The following is a 19,484-nucleotide window of genomic DNA, read 5'->3' as shown; positions in this document are numbered from 1 at the left end:
ATGTTATAGAATCACATATAATATCATTTAGTAAATTTGAGTCAAATATTTAAAAGGTAACCTGATATACATATTGGCTCTAAGAGGCTCTCTTTACCAAAAAGAACAAATAAGGAGAAGAGAAAAGAAGGTTACGTGGGTTTATATTCCAACCAAAACAAAAAACTGCAGATAAGATGTCTTTTGAAGACAATTCTCCTATACTGTCCCAATGATTTTGAGTTCCTTATTTTACATATAAGCTGCAATATATATCTTCCACTTATATCTACATACAAGGATGACTGTCTGAACTTGAGATCTCGAGGTTGTGGATTGAATTTACATAATGTACATTAATAAAGCTCGATAACGAGTAGGGGGAGGGTTAATTAAGTATACAGATGGGACACCTTTTGTGTATATTTAGATACTATAGGGAGGTTAAACTTCTAAAATGTACATGAATTGAGGGGTCAATTCATCTTGAAGCTACTACAATGCTTCAAATAATCCTTAAAATCTTTGCTTTTGATCACATAGGCTTTCTTGGTTTCCAGCTGAAAGACCTGAGATTTTTTGGCCCTGGTGAGAAGTTAAGTTCAAACATCTCTTTTGGAACTTCGTTCTGTGCTTCGAATCCAACTAATTTTGAGATAAGTGCTGCACTCTCCTTAATGTGATCCATGTCTTTGGTATCTTTCCATAACTTATGGCACAGTTGGAGTCTTCTCTTTTTAGTTTTTAGATCAATGCCCCATTTCTGGTATAAGTTGTCTCTCTCCTTTGAGTGAAACTTCTTAAGAAGCAGCTTGCTCAACATCTCCCTCTCGCGATTCAGAGCATTTAAACTGTTCAAAGGATAAGAATACATTTGCATCAATTTTTATCTCTTTCAGATAGAAGAAGTTTACATGGTTGTTAAATTAAAGGGAAAACGTCCAAATTTATCCTTCTACTATACGAAATATTTGAATTTTACTCTCCGTTATACTTTAGGGTCATTCATATCCTTGTGGTTAGCAAATTGTCTCGTATTTGCCCTTGACTTTAATGGAGCTACAGCGTGGACTAAATGGACTCCACATATCAAATACTTCAGGAAAAAGGTCCACGTTTACCTCTGTATTTCTGACTGTGGTTTAAAATTATCCTCAGTTATACTTCAAGTTGTATCTCCGTTATCGTCAAGGGCAAATACGAGACGATTTGCTAATGGAAGGGTATGAATGACCCTAAAGTATAATGGAGAGTAAAATTAAGATATTTCGAATAGTAGAAGAGTATTTTTGACCGCTTTCCCTATATTAAATGAGTGATTATCCTACAGCTTGTCTTGTCTCCTTGCTTGTGAAATTGGAACAAGAACTCAAGACACAGCAGCCCATGCAAGAAATCTCCAAAAACTGCAGGAAATAAAAAGGTATAATGAGTACCTTGCTGCCTGTGAGAAAATTTGACCATCTTTCACAACTTTAGCTCCCAAAGAGAATGCATTCTTCAAATAGGTAAGTCTTCTTAGCTCCACCTCCATGTAAACTGAGTCAGTTGGATCTCCTTTGAATAGTAGGAAAAAGTATGTTCTGTGAACTAGGGGCACATTGCATGCATCCCATAGTTCTATTATCTCTTGCCTTTGTTTTTCAAATTCCGTCGATTGTCTGGAAGGAGATAGCTCCGATTCGTTTTCTGAATTCACGGAATCACCTATAAAGTTCCCCAATTCCTTGGAGATTGGCTCATTATCCTGGACCTAGCAAGAATTATAAATTCTATAGTAAGTGAAAATGCGAGATTTATGTTGAAAGAATTAAGCCAACCTGTTCGCAGACAGATCCTAAATTGTTCTTATGATTTCTAACAAATTTACTGAAGTATGTATTGATCAAGAAAACTCTGCCTGTGTGAGCTTGCTCACATTGCCGGTCCCAATCCCGAATAAAGGAGGGGGGTTGCGGTAGGCTGTCAGCCATGATACAACTTGCTAATTCATGATGAATCCTTATAATATTATTACTGTTATTTCTTATTATTATTACTATTATTTATATTTGTATATTTATCTTATTTTTCAGGTTCACTTTTATTACATTTTGGTAATGTTGATGATATGACATGAGCTTAATGAAAAAATTAAGATTCATATCACCGACCCAACTCGTTTGGGACTGAGGCGCTGTTGTTATTGTTGTATGTATGTATTGATCAAGAATTATATCAGGAGAAGTTTTAAGGCTCTTTGTTTCAAGGAGGATGTGCAATTCTAGATATTATGCTCAAGCAGCAAGTTAGATACTCACCAAATTATCACCTGATTGCTTTTCAGGCACAGATTTGGCAACCTCAGCCTCGGTACAAATTTTTTCAATATCTTCACCTGATTTTTTGAGTTCCTCAGCAGAAATCTTCTCACTATCATCACCTTTCATTTTGAGCTTTACTTCAATCGTAAAACAATGGTTTTGTTCTTTTGATAACACCTTAACACTATCAGCAGCAACCTCCGGCTGAGAAGGCTTCTCCTCAAGATCATTCTTTATTGTACATAACTCTTTCTCAGACTCGCTTAATATGCCCCCATTTTCTTTTGCTAGTTCAGACCCTTTTACTACTGGCACGTTAACGATTATTGCTTCACTGCTTCTGCTCCTAGGTAAGTTATTTGAGTCAGAAGAATCTGTGTCGGAAGAAGAAGATTGTTCGCCAGCCAGATTGTGGTCTATGTCAATGGAACCTGATTCCTGATCTCCCTTTCGAGGTGATGTATGTTTATCAGAGCTTGTATTGTTCGTGTTAGAATCCACTTCAACACATTGAACTTCCTTGCAGTTATCTTCCAAATTTGGAACAGTTCTTTGAGCAATGTTTTCCCATCCTTTACATGGATCTGGTCCAAAATACTTCTCAATAAACAGCCTCGGTGAGGTGTCATCGCAGAGAAACTGATCTTCTGGAGGGTCAGGAATCTGTTCGCTTAGCTTGTTAGAATTATTAAGGCCTTCGTATCCGTCAGGACGAAAAGGATATACACATTCTGATACTTCTGATGCTGCATAGTCATCCATCCATTGGACTTTATCAGGAGATGACACACTACTCAGTTCAGTCTACAGGAGAAAGAGAAACCGATTAAGTTCCTTTTGATGTAGTATTATGTATTGAATAGTTTATGACCTTATTTCAAGACGAACTACATACCCATGACCCTGAACTTGTCATATTAACACGAGATTGAGCAAGATCCCGCTGCTCGGTTAACTCCCTTATTTCTCTGCTCATCTGCATCATCATACAAATAGGACAAGGTTATAGATGTCTTGTCTTGAACTGAAGACGCTATATGTAGTTCGAAGTTCAACCAATTGAAGTTAGATAAATATATACTACCTTTTCTATCAGAGCTTCCTTTTCTTTCAATGCTTCTGCAGATCCACCTGAAGCAGCAAGCGCCGATAAATTCCTCAGCTCAGCCTCCAATCTAGCTAGTTCTTTTCGTAATTGTTTCACTAGTGCCTTCTCTGACATTACCACATTGACTTTAGCATTAGTAATGACGTTCTTGGCGCAGGTTGCAAACAATAAAGTGTTCCTCGATTGCTCAACGTGGCTATGTGCAGGACTCATGGTGCAAATGATGGCAGTTCTCGCATTGCCTCCCAAGGAATTCTGTAGTATACGTGTCAGCTTCGAGTCTCTGAAAGGTATGTGTCCATTTCCTTTTTTGCTGATCCACATATAAGACTTAAGTTAATGAACAGCAAATTTATCTGAAGCTTTAACTAGGAAACTGTAGTTACATGTCAACCTTAATTTGCGAATAACAGTTCCAAGAGTTAGCAAACTGCGATTGATGTGGCTGCCTTCTTTCAATCTGACATTTGCCGATAAGGTTTGAGAAGCACGCTCACTTCCAGCAAGATCAACAAAATTCTGCAGGAAAGGAAAAACAAAATATTGTCCGTCGCTCATTTTAATAGGAACTAATGTCAGAGGTAATTTTCCTTACCACAGCAGAAGTCAGAGTACTTGAATTTTGAAAGCCAACAAATTTCTTAGCGGTACTTTCAACTGTCTGCAATAAGATCATTTGTTGGCCAAGTCAAGAAAATAATATATCTCCTTGTGTTATGATACGTGACCAATCGTGTAACCATTAAACTTACCAAACGTAGAATCTGGTGAGATCTTGAGCTCATTTCATTTAGAGCAGTTTCTCCTATTTTCCTTTGAGCTACAAGAATGGTGAAAGCTTAAGTTATACAACAATAACAACGACGACTCAGTGAAATGAAATTTTAAGTTATATTATATGTAATCTTTTTTGCAGGAACACTACCAATATGCAGTCTCAGTCTTTTTACCTTCACATACCGACAACAGCTCCTTTAGATGGTTCCAGTCCTTCAATGTTACCTCTGTAAGTTTTTCAACTACAGTCCCTCTCTGCAAAACAAAGAGTACAATTTCTTGCATAATATCGTCTGTGAATAAGACAAAAGTTGATCATGCTTAAAACATATAGTAGTATTTACCTCTGGATCATCGAGGAGTCTAAGTGGAGTATCATCCGGGGTTAGAAGGTCTCTAACAACTTCATTGTATATCTCCATTGCGGAGAATTTAAGTGTAAATTCTCGGTCATCATTCTATAAATTTTTGAAAAGAAAAATGCACCTTAAGAATTAGACGCTGTGAATGACATACATAGTTTCTAAATGTATTACATAGGAGCATAGGAAAGTCTACACACCTTGCTTGTATGATCATATATATCAGCTAATGTATATTCAGTGATTCCAGACATGGTATATGTTTTTCCACTGCTCGTCTGTCCATACGCGAAAATACTTGCTGCAAAAACATTTCACCAATTATTGCTGCAACAACATTACTTAGGGCAGAAAATGGACAGTGAACAAGGATTAGTACTTACAATTAAAACCACTAAGAACTGATAGAGCAACTCCTTTGGCTGCCTCCTCATACACTTGCCTTGTGGAGCATTCTGAACTAAATACTCTGTCTGTTCCATTGCATATACCGATTTTAAGGAGGAAAACATATGAAGAAGAATAGCACTGGAAGAAACTATTGCGAAAAAACTCATGATAGATACAGGTTAAGATGCTTTGCTTAGTGTTAAAAACTTGAAAATTTTCAAGAAAGAGCTCAAAAAGACTATTTCTTAGAAAATCACCTAGCTAACTTCTTTTCCTGGTGCTAGAGGATTCAATAAAATTTAGAGAAATGTATATTTTTCGCCGCTTCTGAAAACAATAGCCGATAAAACGTACTATTTTTTTGTATATATGTCTATTATATACATATAATGTATATATTATATACATTTTTTGGCCAGCGAATGAAATTAGTTTTGGCCGATGAACCAATTTTGTATTTTGCCCTAATTTATTCATGCTATTGCTGCAATGAAATTGGGTAAAATCTTGATTACTTGACACCCTTTTTCATGCATAGAGGAAATAATCTTTTCGAATAAAAAACATAAAAAACGACAACAACAACAACAACAATAGACCCTCTGAAGTCTCACAAGTGAGGTCTATTAAGGGGTAGTGTGTATACAAACCTTGCCCCTACCCTGGTAGGGTAGAGAGACTGTTTCTGTTTCTGATAGACCCTCGGCTCAAGAAAGACGGAAAGAGAAAAAACTTACCATATGCACAAGCAGTTGGAAACAATGAACGTTCAGACAGAGCATTTTTATACAGAATTGTGGTGTTATTGATGCATTCCCAATCCGAGACATCGTTATTCGCAATTTCCCTTTCATTCAAAGGCCTTAATCTAACAGCAACAAAGATCTTCTCTTCATGTGCACCTGATCCTTGATCATCACCACATTGAGATGCCTCTTCCCCATATACCGAGCTCATTTTTCAGCACTCTTTTTTTCAATGCACTTGAAGAGGAACAGCAAACAGATTATACCAGTGAATTCATATGGTCCCTCTCTTTATGTTTAAAAGAGAGGAACTTAACTATCTTATAAACACCTCCTACCCTCTTTATATGCTTAATTTGATCGAAAACCTCGTTATCTTCTTATCTGTCAAAATTCAAGAAAACAAAACTTCAGCAAAAAAAGCATCTAAAAATGAGTACTTTAGCTCATAAATATCCAATTCTTGAGAGCAAAACGCAACCCGGTGCACTAAGCTCCGGCTATGCGCGGGTTCGAGGAAGGGCCGGACCACATGGTCTATTATACGCAGCCTTACCCATTTCTGCAGGAGGCTGTTTCCGCGGCTCAATTCCGTGACCTCCTGGTTAACAACTTTACCAGTTACGCCAAGGTTCCCCTTAATTCTTGAGAGCATTATGTCAAAAAATTTAACCCCACAAACTTATTATTATTAATTATTTTTAATTATTGCCTCTGTTCCCAAGAATTATTATCACCCTTCTCACCTTTGTGTATCAATGGTATTTGAAATTTGGTTGTAAAATTTGTATGGTAATACAAGAAAAGAAGAAAAATGAGATGCTAATGTGATGATATTTTGGGAAAGAGGAGATGATATTTGCGGTTGTAAAGAAAAATGGGGTGAGCTAAAAACACGGTAAAAACTCGAAATTTGAGAGATTTATGGTGGTGGAGAAATGCAAACAATTTTAAAAGAGAAATTTTCTGCAACGCTAACTGTTTTACTATCTCGAGAAGAAAGCGGTTTGTACGGAACTTTGAAATAAAACAGTTACCGCTAATTCCAACGACCAACAGTAATTTGTAAGGAATTAAATTTTCGCCGTTAGTAAGGAGAAACTTCCATTTTTACCCATTTGCCTTTTATGTTTTTTTTTTTTCTTCAATTTTTACCCCACTCTTATTTATTCCTCAAATGAAGTGTTACACTAATGGTTCATATAAATTCAGTACTTTTTACGCATAACAAATATATATATAAATTATTTAAAATATAAGAAATAGTAAATATGAACCCTTAATTCTTTGTTTGGGTTATCAAAGGGAAAAGAAAATATACATAAAAAAGAATAGAGATATTGGGTTTGTCCTTTCCCCTTTCCCCTATTTTGTGCAAGTAGAGATGTTGTTTTTGATGGATCATCGACTTAAGAAAAATATAATTACAGTAGTATTGAAAACGAAATACAGTAGTATAGAAACCATTAAAAAAAAAATAGTAACAACAACAACAAGATAATAAGATAACTGAAACAAGATCAATAATAAGCTAAGTAGTAATAAAAATATAAGAATAAGAAAGTACAAGAATAATAATAATAATAATAATAGCGGTATGAAAAAGAAGTGTTGTTCATTATGTTAATAGAAGAAAATACAATATTAAAGGATTCTCTTAAAAGTCACACATTCTCATACAGCAGTAATCTCCCAAGGTGGAGTAATTTCATTAATTAATTGAGAATTTGGATAAGATGTCATCAGATATAAAAAAAATATTGTGGGCCAAGCAAAGCTTAGCTTTTGTGTTGGGCTGAAAGTTGGCCTGTTGCATTTTGGGCTAATGGCAAGCTACAGCCCAAAGTTGTATGTTCACGGGGATATTTACACAATTAGTCGGTCATATTTATAGTTTATCTTTTTTAGTCATATATATATACACAATGACGGAGCCAGGATTTTCATTAAGGGAAATCAAAATATAAAGAAATAAACTCACCAAGAAGTCAAGGGGTGTGTATATATACATATTTTAAAATGTAATTACCGAGCTAAACAATGTAATTTTCCGACGAATGAGGGTCAGTTGACACCCCTTGGGTGCATGTGGCCCCGCCACTGTATATACATAGATTATTGTTGATTATATATGATTATAGACAACATAAATTATACGTATATTATATATTTGCCAGCTATTTTTAATTTAAACGATTGAGTGGACGGCTAATTAGAGTAAGGTGGGGGAAGAAAAGAACTAAAAGCGTTTGCGTAAATGTTTTATTTCACCTTTGTTTCCACCAAACAAATCATTTTAGTGCATATTAAGCCTCTCTTTTTTTGTTGAAGATTTCATATAGTGCCTTTGGTTTTATGTGTATCCAATTTTGAAGTTTTATTTTCAGTTTACATGTCTAATTTTACATTATATAGGAGTTTTAAAATATAAAAATGTGCTTCATCAAATGTGATTAAAAGTTAGCAATAGGACAAGTTCTAGGGGTGAAATTCAAAAATAGCCAAATTTACAAGTGGTTATTAAAAAATAGTCATAGTTTCAAAAGTAATTAAAATTTAGCCACTTTTCATGTAAAGATAAATCTAAACGAAAATACTCTTCAAAATCCGGAAAATATTCCAGTATATGATACTGGAGTTTAGTATATTATATTAGAACTCCAGTATATTATACTGGAGTACTAGTATAATTTACTGGACTTCCAGCATAATATATTGGAGTGTAGTATAAAATACCGGTCTGGAAGTTCATACACAAGTACTCCAATCTCCAGTATATTATGCTGGAACTTCCCGCGTGTTGGAGTTCCAGCATAATAAGTTGAAAGATCATACATAGGTGCACCAATCTCCAGTATATTATACTGTAACTTTTTGTGTTGCAGCAAATATTGACTATTTTTTAACGACTTTATAAATACTGATCATTTTTCAATTATTAGTCCGAAAACTGGCTAGTTCGTGCTATTCCACCAAGTGCTAGCCATGAAGTTAGGATAAGTAAACGAGAAGGATGTTGAATTAAAAAAACAAGAAGGATAAGATTACGAGTTATGCATTCAATGTAAAATTCAAGGGAAAGGTACATATTTTATCTTTATATGTCACTCTTAACTTTGACTTTCATTTCTTTTTTTCTTTCTAAACAATAAAACCAATTCGAAACCAGGGTTGGAAATGTTATTTTCTTTTGTTTATCAGATTCAAATCTTTCTTGTCATTTTCAAATAAGTGCAAAGGGCAAAACTTATGAAAAGAAAGAAACTGAAGATCCAACTTTCCAAGCAAAGGGTGGCATAGTTTCATAGACATCTTTCTATTGTGAAAATGCAGAGTCCTTTCCCCTATTTTGTGCAAGATGATGTTTTTGATGGATCCTCAACTTAAGAAAAATATAATTACAGTAATATTAAAAAGGAAATACAATAGTATAGAAACCATGAAAAAGAAAGTAGTAACTGTTGGGAATAAACCCCCACAGAAATAATATTCACAATAATAAAAACGGAATAATAATGTAGCATCGAGATACGGTAATTAACAAAAATAAAAGAGTAACAACGACACCAAGATTTTTACGTGGAAAACCCTTTTAATAAGGGAAAAAACCACGGCCCCGAGAGGAGCAACTGATATCACTATAGTAAGGAATTTTATACTTTGTAGGTCCGAGTAAAATACTCCAAAGACCACTACAACACTCAAAAGAAATAACCCTCTTTTGATATTCCCACCTCACTACAATATCGCTCACTCTCTATTTTCCTCACAAACTATTTTCTTATACCCTGTCTGTGAAACCTCACTCTTTCTTTCTCTCTTTGTTGGTGTGTGGAAATGAGAGTTGAAGCTCTCCTTTTATAGCCAAAGTTTCACTCTCTAAAGCCTACCATATTTGACAATTTACACACACTTTTCACAATTCAACAAAGTTGGCTATCAAACCAAACCAAGTCAACAAGATTGGCTACCCAACCAAACTAATTCAACAAGGTTGACTACCAAACCAAACCAAGTCAACAAGGTTGGCTACCAAACCAAAGAAACTTTTATTAGGCACATGCCTAATACTTCTTCAATGAGATGGACATCATCAATCTTCCCTTCCAGTCTCATTCATCTAGAGGAGGTAGCATTGTCTTCTAGTTTGAGTGCATGCCGACAAGTTCTTTGCATAGCTTGAACTTGTTCCTTGGTACCACCTTGGTCAGCATATCTGCGAGATTCTCACTTGTAGGAATATTCAAGACTTTTAGAGATTCATCATCTACCATTTCTCGAATCCTATGATATCTCACATCAATGTGTTTGGTCCTTGCATGCTACATAGAGTTCTTGCTAAGGTCTATTGCACTTTGACTGTCACAATAGACGACATACTCCTTCTGATGCAATCCAAGCTCTTGAAGGAACCGTTTGAGCCATATCATCTCCTTGCCAGTTTCTGTAGCGACAATGTACTCTGCTTCAGTTGTTGAAAGTGCAACACACTTCTGCAACTTAGACTGCCATGATATAGCCCCCCTGAAAATGTAAACAAATATCCAGTAGTGGATTTTCTGTTGTCAATGTCACCTGCCATATCAGCATCTGTATAGCCCTTCAAGATTGGATCAGATCCTCCAAAGCACAAACAATCTCCCGTGGTACCTCTCAGGTACCTGAGTATCCACTTGACTGCTTCCCAATGTTCCTTTCCAGGATTTTCAAGAAACCTGCTGACAACACCAACTGCGTGAGCAATATCAGGTCTAGTACATACCATTGCATACATCAAGCTTCCGACTGCTGAAGAATAAGGAACTTTAGCCATGTTCCCTTTCTCCTCCACTGTTGTAGGACACATCTTCTTACTCAACTTTAGATGACCAGCAAGAGGTGTGCTGACTGGCTTAGCATTCTTCATGTTGAAGCGTTCTAGTACACGTTCAATGTACTTCTCCTGAGATAGCCACAACTTTCTACTTGTTCTCTCTCGAACTATCTTCATCCCTAGAATTTGTTGTGCTGGGCCCAAGTCCTTCATATCAAATGACTTGGACAGATCTCCTTTCAACTTTGCTATCAACCCCTTGTCTTTTCCTACAATTAACATGTCATCCACATACAACAACAATATAATAAAGTTATTCTCAGAAAATCTTTTGAAGTATACACATGGATCAGAATAGGTCTTTAGGTATGTTTGACTTTTCATGAATGAATCAAACTTCATGTACCACTGCCTTGGTGCCTGCTTCAATCCATAAAGACTCTTATTCAATTTGCACACCATGTGTTTCTTTCCAGCTACTTCAAATCCTTCTGGTTGCTCCATATAAATCTCCTCTTCCAAATCTCCATGAAGAAATGCAGTTTTCACATCCAACTGCTCCACTTCAAGATCTAGGCTAGCTGCTAAGCTCAAAATTGTTCGAATAGAAGTCATTTTAACAACGGGGGAGAAAATTTCGTCAAAATCAATACCTTTCTTCTGTTCGAAGCCTTTAACCACCAATCGAGCTTTGTATCTGACCAGCTTGCCATCTCCATCTTTCTTGAGTTTAAAGACCCATTTGCATTTGAGTGGTCTTTTACCCTTTGGAAGTTCAACCAGCTTGTATGTGCCATTTTTCTGGAGAGATTCCATCTCTTCTTGCATAGCTTTCATCCACTGGTTCTTTTCTGGATGGGACAACACCTCCTTAAGACTTTCTGGCTCCCCCTCACTTTTAACCGCTTTTTTTATTATTATTATTATTATTATTTTTTTTATCGAGAATTGCAACTTTGTGAAAATATATCTTGAACCACGTCACCATCAATGTACCCGTGGTCGTCGACACACTTCGACTCCGTTGAGATTTGGATTTGGGTCACATAAATGTGCACCCGAGTATAGGAAAATAACATTATTAAATACGCGCCTAAAGACTAACGTGTTGTTATTATTTTTTGGTAGGGCCGTGAAATTTGCTAAACGGCCCGTCCCGGAATCTAAGTACTTTTAAATAAATAATTATTGAGGGCCCCACAATTTTTGTATATTTATTTTTGGCGAAGCACGCCTCCTTTATTTTATGGATATCTTAAAATGACTACATTTCTATTAAATTCGTCTCTAAAATAAAAGAGAAAAAATCCTAATTAATTACATGCTTAAAAAAAACGTAACATATTAAATGCTAGGTTAAGACAAATGTTAACGGAAAGGAATATTACTAAAAATTGAAATTATAAATACAATACGGAATCGTTAAATAATATATTTAAAAGAAACTAATTATCCCATAACCAGATTAAACTCACATTGTTAGATGCCTTGAACTGTTGAAATTAATTATTTACAACTACTGAAAATTAGAATCAATCTTAATTACTAATGCATATTTCTAAATTTATTAAATTTAACATTAACTCGCCTTGTTTGAACTCAAATCATGCCATAATGCCTAATTCGCGAAATTAATTTAAATTCATGCTTTAACTAAATTTAGCTACATGTTTTCAATTAACTTAATGTTGACAATATTAAAACCTTCATAACTAGTGAACTTAATTAGTTTTGCCAAGCCGATTTAGTAAAGACCGACTTATGTTATTTTCCTCTTATTCCAATTATTAAACAGTTTGACAGTAATGAGCATGCTTAAATATATACTACCTAATAATCAAGTTAAAGCAAAGTATTATTTAATACATCACTACAAGATGCCTAGTTATGCAAAGCGACATAAATTAACAGAATAATAATACATGAAATAGCCTAAATACAATTAGTAAAAGAAACAAAGAAAAAGCTAAATTAAAATTTTAAAGCTCCATTCTTCATATGTATTCATACTTTCACATTTCAGCTTACAAAATGCCAAAATTACAGTTGTGTACCTCGTATTGCCAATACAAGAAGAAGAAAGTCATCAAAGTAGTATGTAACACAGCAACAACAACAATAACCAGCGATAACCAACATACGGAACACCCAGTGACAGATTTGAAAACCAAATAAAATCGAGCAATAACCAGTGAAGTAGTAGCAAATAACCAATCAAACTCAAGGAACAAACCACATGAAAATCCAGAAATACCAACAATAATCAACGGGCAAAAACAAAGTGACCTTTTTTTTTTAAATTGAAAGACCAGTTAATGTTTAACCCTTAATTCTCTTTAATGTTCAGAAAATTCTTTCTTTTAAACTCTCTTCAAGTTCGAATCCCCAAAAATCTTTTAATATTTTCGAATTTTTTTTCTCTCTATTTTCAGCTAATTCCCCCTCCTTTCATTTTGTCCAAGTATGCTCTATTTATGTCTCATAACAGACCCCTTAATCAATTAATCAAATAATAAAACCATCCACTTTCTCTTACCAAACCCACTACTACATAAAAAATGCAATTATTATTTATTTAATCAACTTTTCTTGATCCCCATAATCCTACTATGTCTTGTTCCCCATGATTGATTAAACAAATGCATTATTCCCCATCATTATGTCTTGTCCCCCATTATTGATTAAACAAATGCATTATTCCCCACCATTATGTCTTGTCCCCCACTACGTATTAAAAAAAGTATTAATTTTTTATTATTAGTACCTAGTGGACGGAACACTCAGATTAAATAATTGTTCAAATTTTTAATTCCAAAAATACCCCTCTGAAATTACTAAAATTACCATTCTACCCCTGAAAATACTGCGATTTACCATTCTACCCCCATCAGCTATAACCAATTCACCTAATCAATTCTAACCAAAATACAACAGCTATAACCAATTCCTAATCAAATTCAATCAACAAATTCAAACTAAATGATGAACAACAAAGAAACAACTGGAATTATTTTGACTGAACAATATTTTTTAACAACAAACCTACTTTCAGATTCAACAAAAATAACAAACAAGTATATTCAAATCATTGAGCTCAAATTCAAATTAAACTTAAACAGAACAAATAAACGGATTCAAATTACCAAACTCAATAATCAATTGATCTTCAAATTAAATCCAACAATGTTACAACAAAGATGGATGATTCAAACTACCTCAAAAAAATAAAAAAAAAAACAAAACATAAGCTCGCATTAAATCACTGGATTAAAAACGAACTTCAAACAAAAATGAACACGAATTAAATCTAAATTAAACAACAAAGATGAATGACTCAAGTGTTTAAACTAGCACCCTTCTATATTAAAACTAAACAAGAACAAATGAATGAAAACAAACTGAACTAAAAACAACAAAAAAAAAATCGTCAAAACGTACACACATATAATTTCTGCGAATATGCAGTAGGATACTTCATGCGAAGATTTTATCAAAAAATAAACCCATATATTCCATGATAAAATGAAAGAACGATGGGATAGAAATGAACCTTAAAGCCAAGTAAATTTGTTTTTGAATCTGAAGATGTCTAACTCCGAAAATTTGGACAGTGACGAACTTGACAGAAACCAAATCTGCCCGGAAACTTTGCCGGACACTCGAATCTGCCCGGAAATGAAAAAGGCCGATGGAAACAAAGAAATGGGAGACGAAGAAGAATGACGGACTGTTGGTCGTTTGGTGGTGACGAACGACGTGAAGACGTCGAAGAAGAAGACGACACAACAGTAAGGGGGTTCGTTTTTATGGCTGGACGTAGAGGGGTCATTTGGCAGAGTGGTCGAGGGCAGTGGGGGGTGGTTGTTAGGAGCTGGACGCCGACGATGGAGGGAGACGGGGACGAGCTGGTTGCTCGACGTGGTTGCATGGAAGATGGACGACGAGGCAGCTGCTGGACGTGACGAAGAAGATGCAGAAGAGGACGAAGTAGCAAAAGCAGCAGCCATGGCGACTGTGTGTGTGTGTGTTCGTCGCTGCTGTTATAGCAGCTGGTGGAGACGGGCAGCAATGGTGTTTTACGGTGGTTTATTGGTTCTGTGAATATGGCTGGAGATGGAGTTCGGCGTGAGGAAGGAGGTGACGCAGCGGGGGGGAAGGGGCAGCCATGAGAGGGTCGTTGTTTGGAGCAGAAGTGAAGAAGAAGAAGATGAGGACGGGGCACCCATGGTTGGGGGCTTGGGGTTGCTTGGAGAAGAAAAAGAGGGGGGGGGGGGCGGATGATTTTTTAGCGTTTTTTAGGGTAATCCAAAAATGAAAAATGGGGGTTGGGATTAGTTTGGGTTATGGGGCGGACTGAGTCGGGTCGACCCGATGGGGTTTTGGGTTGGGTGGAGGTGTTTTGGGCCTATATTTAGAATTGAAGAGGAGGCCCAATTCCGATTTTCTTCTATTTTTTGTTCTCTTTTCTTTTACTTATTAATAAAACTAAAATGCTAAAATTAAATTATAAAAACCAAAATTATCTTAAAATACTAATTAACTCCTAATAATAATTATCACCCAAAATTAAACATCAAATAGAAATAAAATCAGACATTAAATGCTAAAAATGCAAAAGATGCTTAATTTTTGTAATTTTCATTCTTGTAAAACAAACTTAATTACTCATAATTGCACACCTAAATCCTAAATGCAAATGCAACATATTTTTGTATTTTTTATTAATTTAACAAATAAACATGCATGGCCAAATACAAATAATTATTGAAAAATGCCACGAAAATTCTCAAAATTGTACACAAAGGAAAATTGTTTTATTTTGAATTTTTTTGGGAGTAATTCTCTCATAGGGCAAAAATCACGTGCTTACAACTGCCCCTCTTTGTCCGAAAACACGAAGAGTTTTTCGTGCAAAGATAAAGTGAGCGCTTTTTTCCCATCCGAGTACTCCGTGTGAAGTATTTTTTTGAAAAAGATTTAACCGAACCTTTGCTTCAAAGGTTTCCTACATATCCCTGGCTAAAAGGGAATCAGGTTAATGTAGTTCGTGATGTTTTGGTAGCTGGGACTACCATGAGACTGCAATGTTACTGCTGTTGCATGCTGTTATTACTGCTTGCCGACCTCCTTATTACACCATGCTGAAAGAAAACAAGAAGCTAGACTAAACTATAGTCTATGAATTACAAAATCTTATCTAGATCTTCAGCCATGCTCTTGTGTCTCTTGTCGGCTTGTGTTTCCTCTGGTGCTTTTCTTTCGAAAACTGCTGGGGATGACACTGGCCTTTTGCCTTTCTGAACACAAGTTTTATTATTCCGCTCTGTCTGCTGGGGACACTGCTTCCTACATTAAAGCTTGTTATGCTGGGTATTTTCGTTGTAATCCTCCTTATTACTGACTTCTGATTTGATCTTGAAATGTATTCCTCTATTCTGCAGGCGGGTTCCTGACTCTTGACTTTTGAAAGATGACCCAACCTCCATTCTACCGGCGGGGTCCTGACCTCTTCAACTTAAAAATATAACAACCTTCATTCTACAGGCGGGCTCCTGACTTCTCCATCTTAAAATAAACAACCTCCGTTCTACAGGCGGGCTCCTGACTTCTCCAACTTAACATTTAACAACCTCCATTCTACGGGCGGGCTCCTGACTTCTTCAACCTTTTAAATGTAACACCTTCATTCTCCAGGCGGGCTCCTGACTTTTCCAACCTTTTAAATGTAACACCTCCATTCTCCAGGTGGGCTCCTGACTTCAACAACTTTGAAAATAGTTCATCCTCCATTCTCCAGGCGGGCTCCTGACTTCAATAACAACTTAAAAATAACACCTCCATTCTCCAGGCGGGCTCCTGACTCCTTCAATTCCTTAAAAAATAACACCTCCATTCTCCAGGAGGGCTCCTGACTTCTTCAATTCCTTAAAAATAACACCTCCATTCTCCAGGCGGGCTCCTGACTTCAACAACTTCCTCAAAATAATTCAGCCTCCATTCTCCAAGCGGGCTCCTGACTTCTTCAATTCCTTAAAAATAACACCTCCATTCTCCAGGCGGGCTCCTGACTTCTTCAATTGCTTCTTTCCAAACTGGTGTTTTGTTCCTCTGAAAACTGCTGGGAATAACACCGATATTTTATTTCACCAATGCGTCATTTTCCTTCTTCAAAGACTATTTCCTTTAAAGTTGGTGCTTTCACTTCCCTGAAACTTGCCGGGAGTAACATTGCTGTGGAATCATCTTCCTCCGTTTAACAATGGTGGGGATGATATTGATCCAAAGGTCATAACTTCGGGTTATCTTGCTTCTTCCAAGATTGCTTTTCTTTTAAAACTTGTATCTCCCTTCTTGTATACTTCTTGGGATTTTATTTCCTTTAAAACTGGTGTTATCTTCTCTCTTTCCCAAATGACTATCTGCTTTCAAAAAAAAAAAAATTCGTAATGAGAGAAAATTTTCTGCCCCAGTTTAATAATCTTCTTTGTGACCCTGTCTTCCTGCTGTCAATAATATTTCCTTTCCCTGCTTAAAATCAAAGAGAAATTTGTTAGTTTAAAACATGGTGAGTGGCCGTGCCACTTCTGCTGGGGATGGTTTTCCCTTTTCCTTTCTCTGCTTTGCTACAAAACTTGCTGGTGATGATATTATTTGCTGAGGATGATATTCCTTTTGGGGGATGGTTTTTCTTTATCTTCCTTCCCCGCTCTGTGTTGTCCAACCATTGCGGAACTTGGTCGAGAATCTGTCAGAGTTATTCCTGTATCTCGCAAATCTGCCGGGGATCCTCATAACCTTTTAACTGTTGCTTTTCTGTTTTTCTCCAACTCCCCCTGGAAATTTGGTCCCTTTGGGATCTAGAACCATTCATCATTTGGTCTTGCGACCAACATTCTCTTTACTTTGTCACCTTATCTTTGGCCTGTCCTATTCGTATTTTTGCTTTGCACCATTTTGGCAACTGGTAGTAAGCTCAGAAAATCCTTTTCAAAAACAAATTGTTGGGGAGGTAAAGTCTTTAAACCAAGAAATGAAAAAAATGATGATTTCAAAAAAAGAATAGAAAAAGAAAAAGTCTTTCTAAACAAATGCTGGGGAAAAAGAAAGAAAAGAACTTATCTGAAATACAACCAATCCCTGCGATCATGTCGTGCATTCCGGATTAATCAACCCAGTCTATTCGTATGAATCAATCTTTCGGACGGCCTCATCTTGCTGGGGATAATCAAACACTCAACTCTTTGCCAAATGCGGACCCTTTCCGTCAATCTTGCCTTGTCGCCTCATAGTGCCCTTCGAGGGATTTTCACTAATAAGACTCTCTCGTTTCTCTCAACTCCTGTCGCCTTATGGTGCATGTGAAGGTTTTCACCGATAAGACTCTCTCATTTTATTTCATTTTTCAGCTGGGGATTGGAGTGTTGCCGATATAACTCTCTCTGCTGGGGATTCTTTCGGCCATCAATTCATTTCCAGTTTATGATCCTCTTCTTTGCTGGGGATCAGAGTGTTGTTCCCGATTTCCGTTTGCATGATTTGGCACTTCTCGGATACTGATTGGGAGGTCTTTTTTGGACATCAATATGGGTTTTTATGTGGGGTTAAAAGAAAAGGCTATCAAAAATTCAAAAATAACTTTGATGGGTGAAACATTACAACTCTTGGAATCAAACCTCTTTTGAAACTTTAAAAACATAACTTCTGCCCCAGTTTTCTTGCTTGGGGGATTTTTATTTTTTGTTACACTATGACCGAGCCGTGAGGCGCCTACGTATCCTTCTTTGAGGAATCAGGTCAAACGTAGTTCCCAATTCCTTTGTTTTCCTTGTGACTTTTCTTTTGTCTTTATTATCATTATTTTTCTCCTTTTTTTTTCATTTTCATTACTGATTCCAAAAGAGGGGTATGAAAGAATAAATAAGGCTCAAAAAGGGGAAGCAAAGGTTAAAGTGTTTGGATAGAAGAAAGAATTGCCTCCGTCATTTCATTCTCCGATAAATACCAACCACAAACAAATAACAATTACAATAAAAAGAAATCATACATAATATCTCTTAACTGCGTCAAAATTGATAGCCATGTCGACGCATTTCCCTTCGGTATCTGTTAAACATAAAGCGCCATTGGACAATACTCTGGTTATAATGAATGGTCCTTGCCAATTCGGGGCGAACTTGCCCTTTGCTTCGGCCTGATGTGGCAGGATTCGTTTTAACACCTGCTACCCCACCTCAAATTTTCTGGGGCGCACCTTCTTGTTGTAGGCTCTTGCCATTCTCTTTTGATATAACTGGCCATGACACACAGCTGCCAATCTTTTTTCATCAATCAGGTTCAACTGCTCCAATCGGGTTTTGATCCATTCATCATCATCAATCTCAGCCTCAGCGACAATCCGAAGGGATGGAATTTCAACTTCCGCAGGTATTACTGCTTCGGTTCCATATACCAACAAATAAGGGGTTGCACCTACTGAAGTCCGGACGGTAGTGCGATAACCCAACAATGAAAATGGTAATTTTTCATGCCATTGTCTGGATCCTTCTACCATCTTACTCAGTATCTTCTTGATGTTCTTGTTGGCTGCTTCAACTGCTCCATTCGCCTTGGGACGATATGGTGTGGAATTACGGTGGGTAATCTTAAACTGTTGACATACTTCTTTCATCAAATTGCTGTTAAGATTAGCACCATTATCCGTGATGATCACTTTTGGGACCCCAAATCTACAGATGATATGGGAGTGAACAAAATCCACCACTGCCTTCTTGGTTACTGATTTGAAAGTTTTAGCTTCAACCCACTAAGTAAAATAGTCGATGGCCACCAGAATGAACCTATGACCGTTGGTAGCTGCCGGCTCAATAGGTCTAATGACATCCATGCCCCATGCAACAAATGGCCATGGCGCTGACATTGTATGCAATTCTGTCGGCGGAGAATGAATCAAATCTCCGTGTATCTGACATTGATGGCATTTCCGCACGAAACTGATACAATCACACT

At 36.5% G+C, this 19,484-nt stretch overlaps 1 protein-coding gene across 2 annotated transcripts; it reads right to left on the bottom strand.

Moving 5' to 3' along the window:
• Positions 1–116: 116 nt before the first annotated feature.
• LOC104218526 (kinesin-like protein KIN-7F) lies at positions 117–6,547 on the bottom strand. 2 transcript variants are annotated; one of them, XM_009769044.2, is made up of 14 exons: positions 6,412–6,547; positions 5,657–6,049; positions 4,913–5,002; positions 4,730–4,830; positions 4,512–4,625; positions 4,341–4,422; positions 4,143–4,210; positions 3,986–4,051; positions 3,785–3,909; positions 3,367–3,703; positions 3,178–3,258; positions 2,280–3,086; positions 1,416–1,732; positions 117–830 (listed from the first exon to the last, which is right to left on the bottom strand). In XM_009769044.2, the coding sequence occupies exons 2-14, from the start codon at positions 5,874–5,876 to the stop codon at positions 515–517; spliced, it is 2,724 nt and encodes a 907-aa protein (XP_009767346.1). In that variant the 5' UTR covers positions 5,877–6,049; positions 6,412–6,547; the 3' UTR covers positions 117–514. The 2 variants fall into 2 exon arrangements, with proteins under 2 accessions (XP_009767346.1, XP_009767347.1); XM_009769045.2 differs by lacking the exon at positions 6,412–6,547 and adding an exon at positions 6,222–6,326.
• Between the last annotated feature and the right edge of the window lie 12,937 nt (positions 6,548–19,484).

This window comes from Nicotiana sylvestris, chromosome 4, assembly GCF_000393655.2.
Source record: "Nicotiana sylvestris chromosome 4, ASM39365v2, whole genome shotgun sequence".
Classification (NCBI taxonomy): domain Eukaryota; kingdom Viridiplantae; phylum Streptophyta; class Magnoliopsida; order Solanales; family Solanaceae; genus Nicotiana; species Nicotiana sylvestris.
The sequence above is the reverse complement of the archived record's forward strand: the minus strand, read 5'-3'. Positions and strand labels throughout refer to the sequence as shown.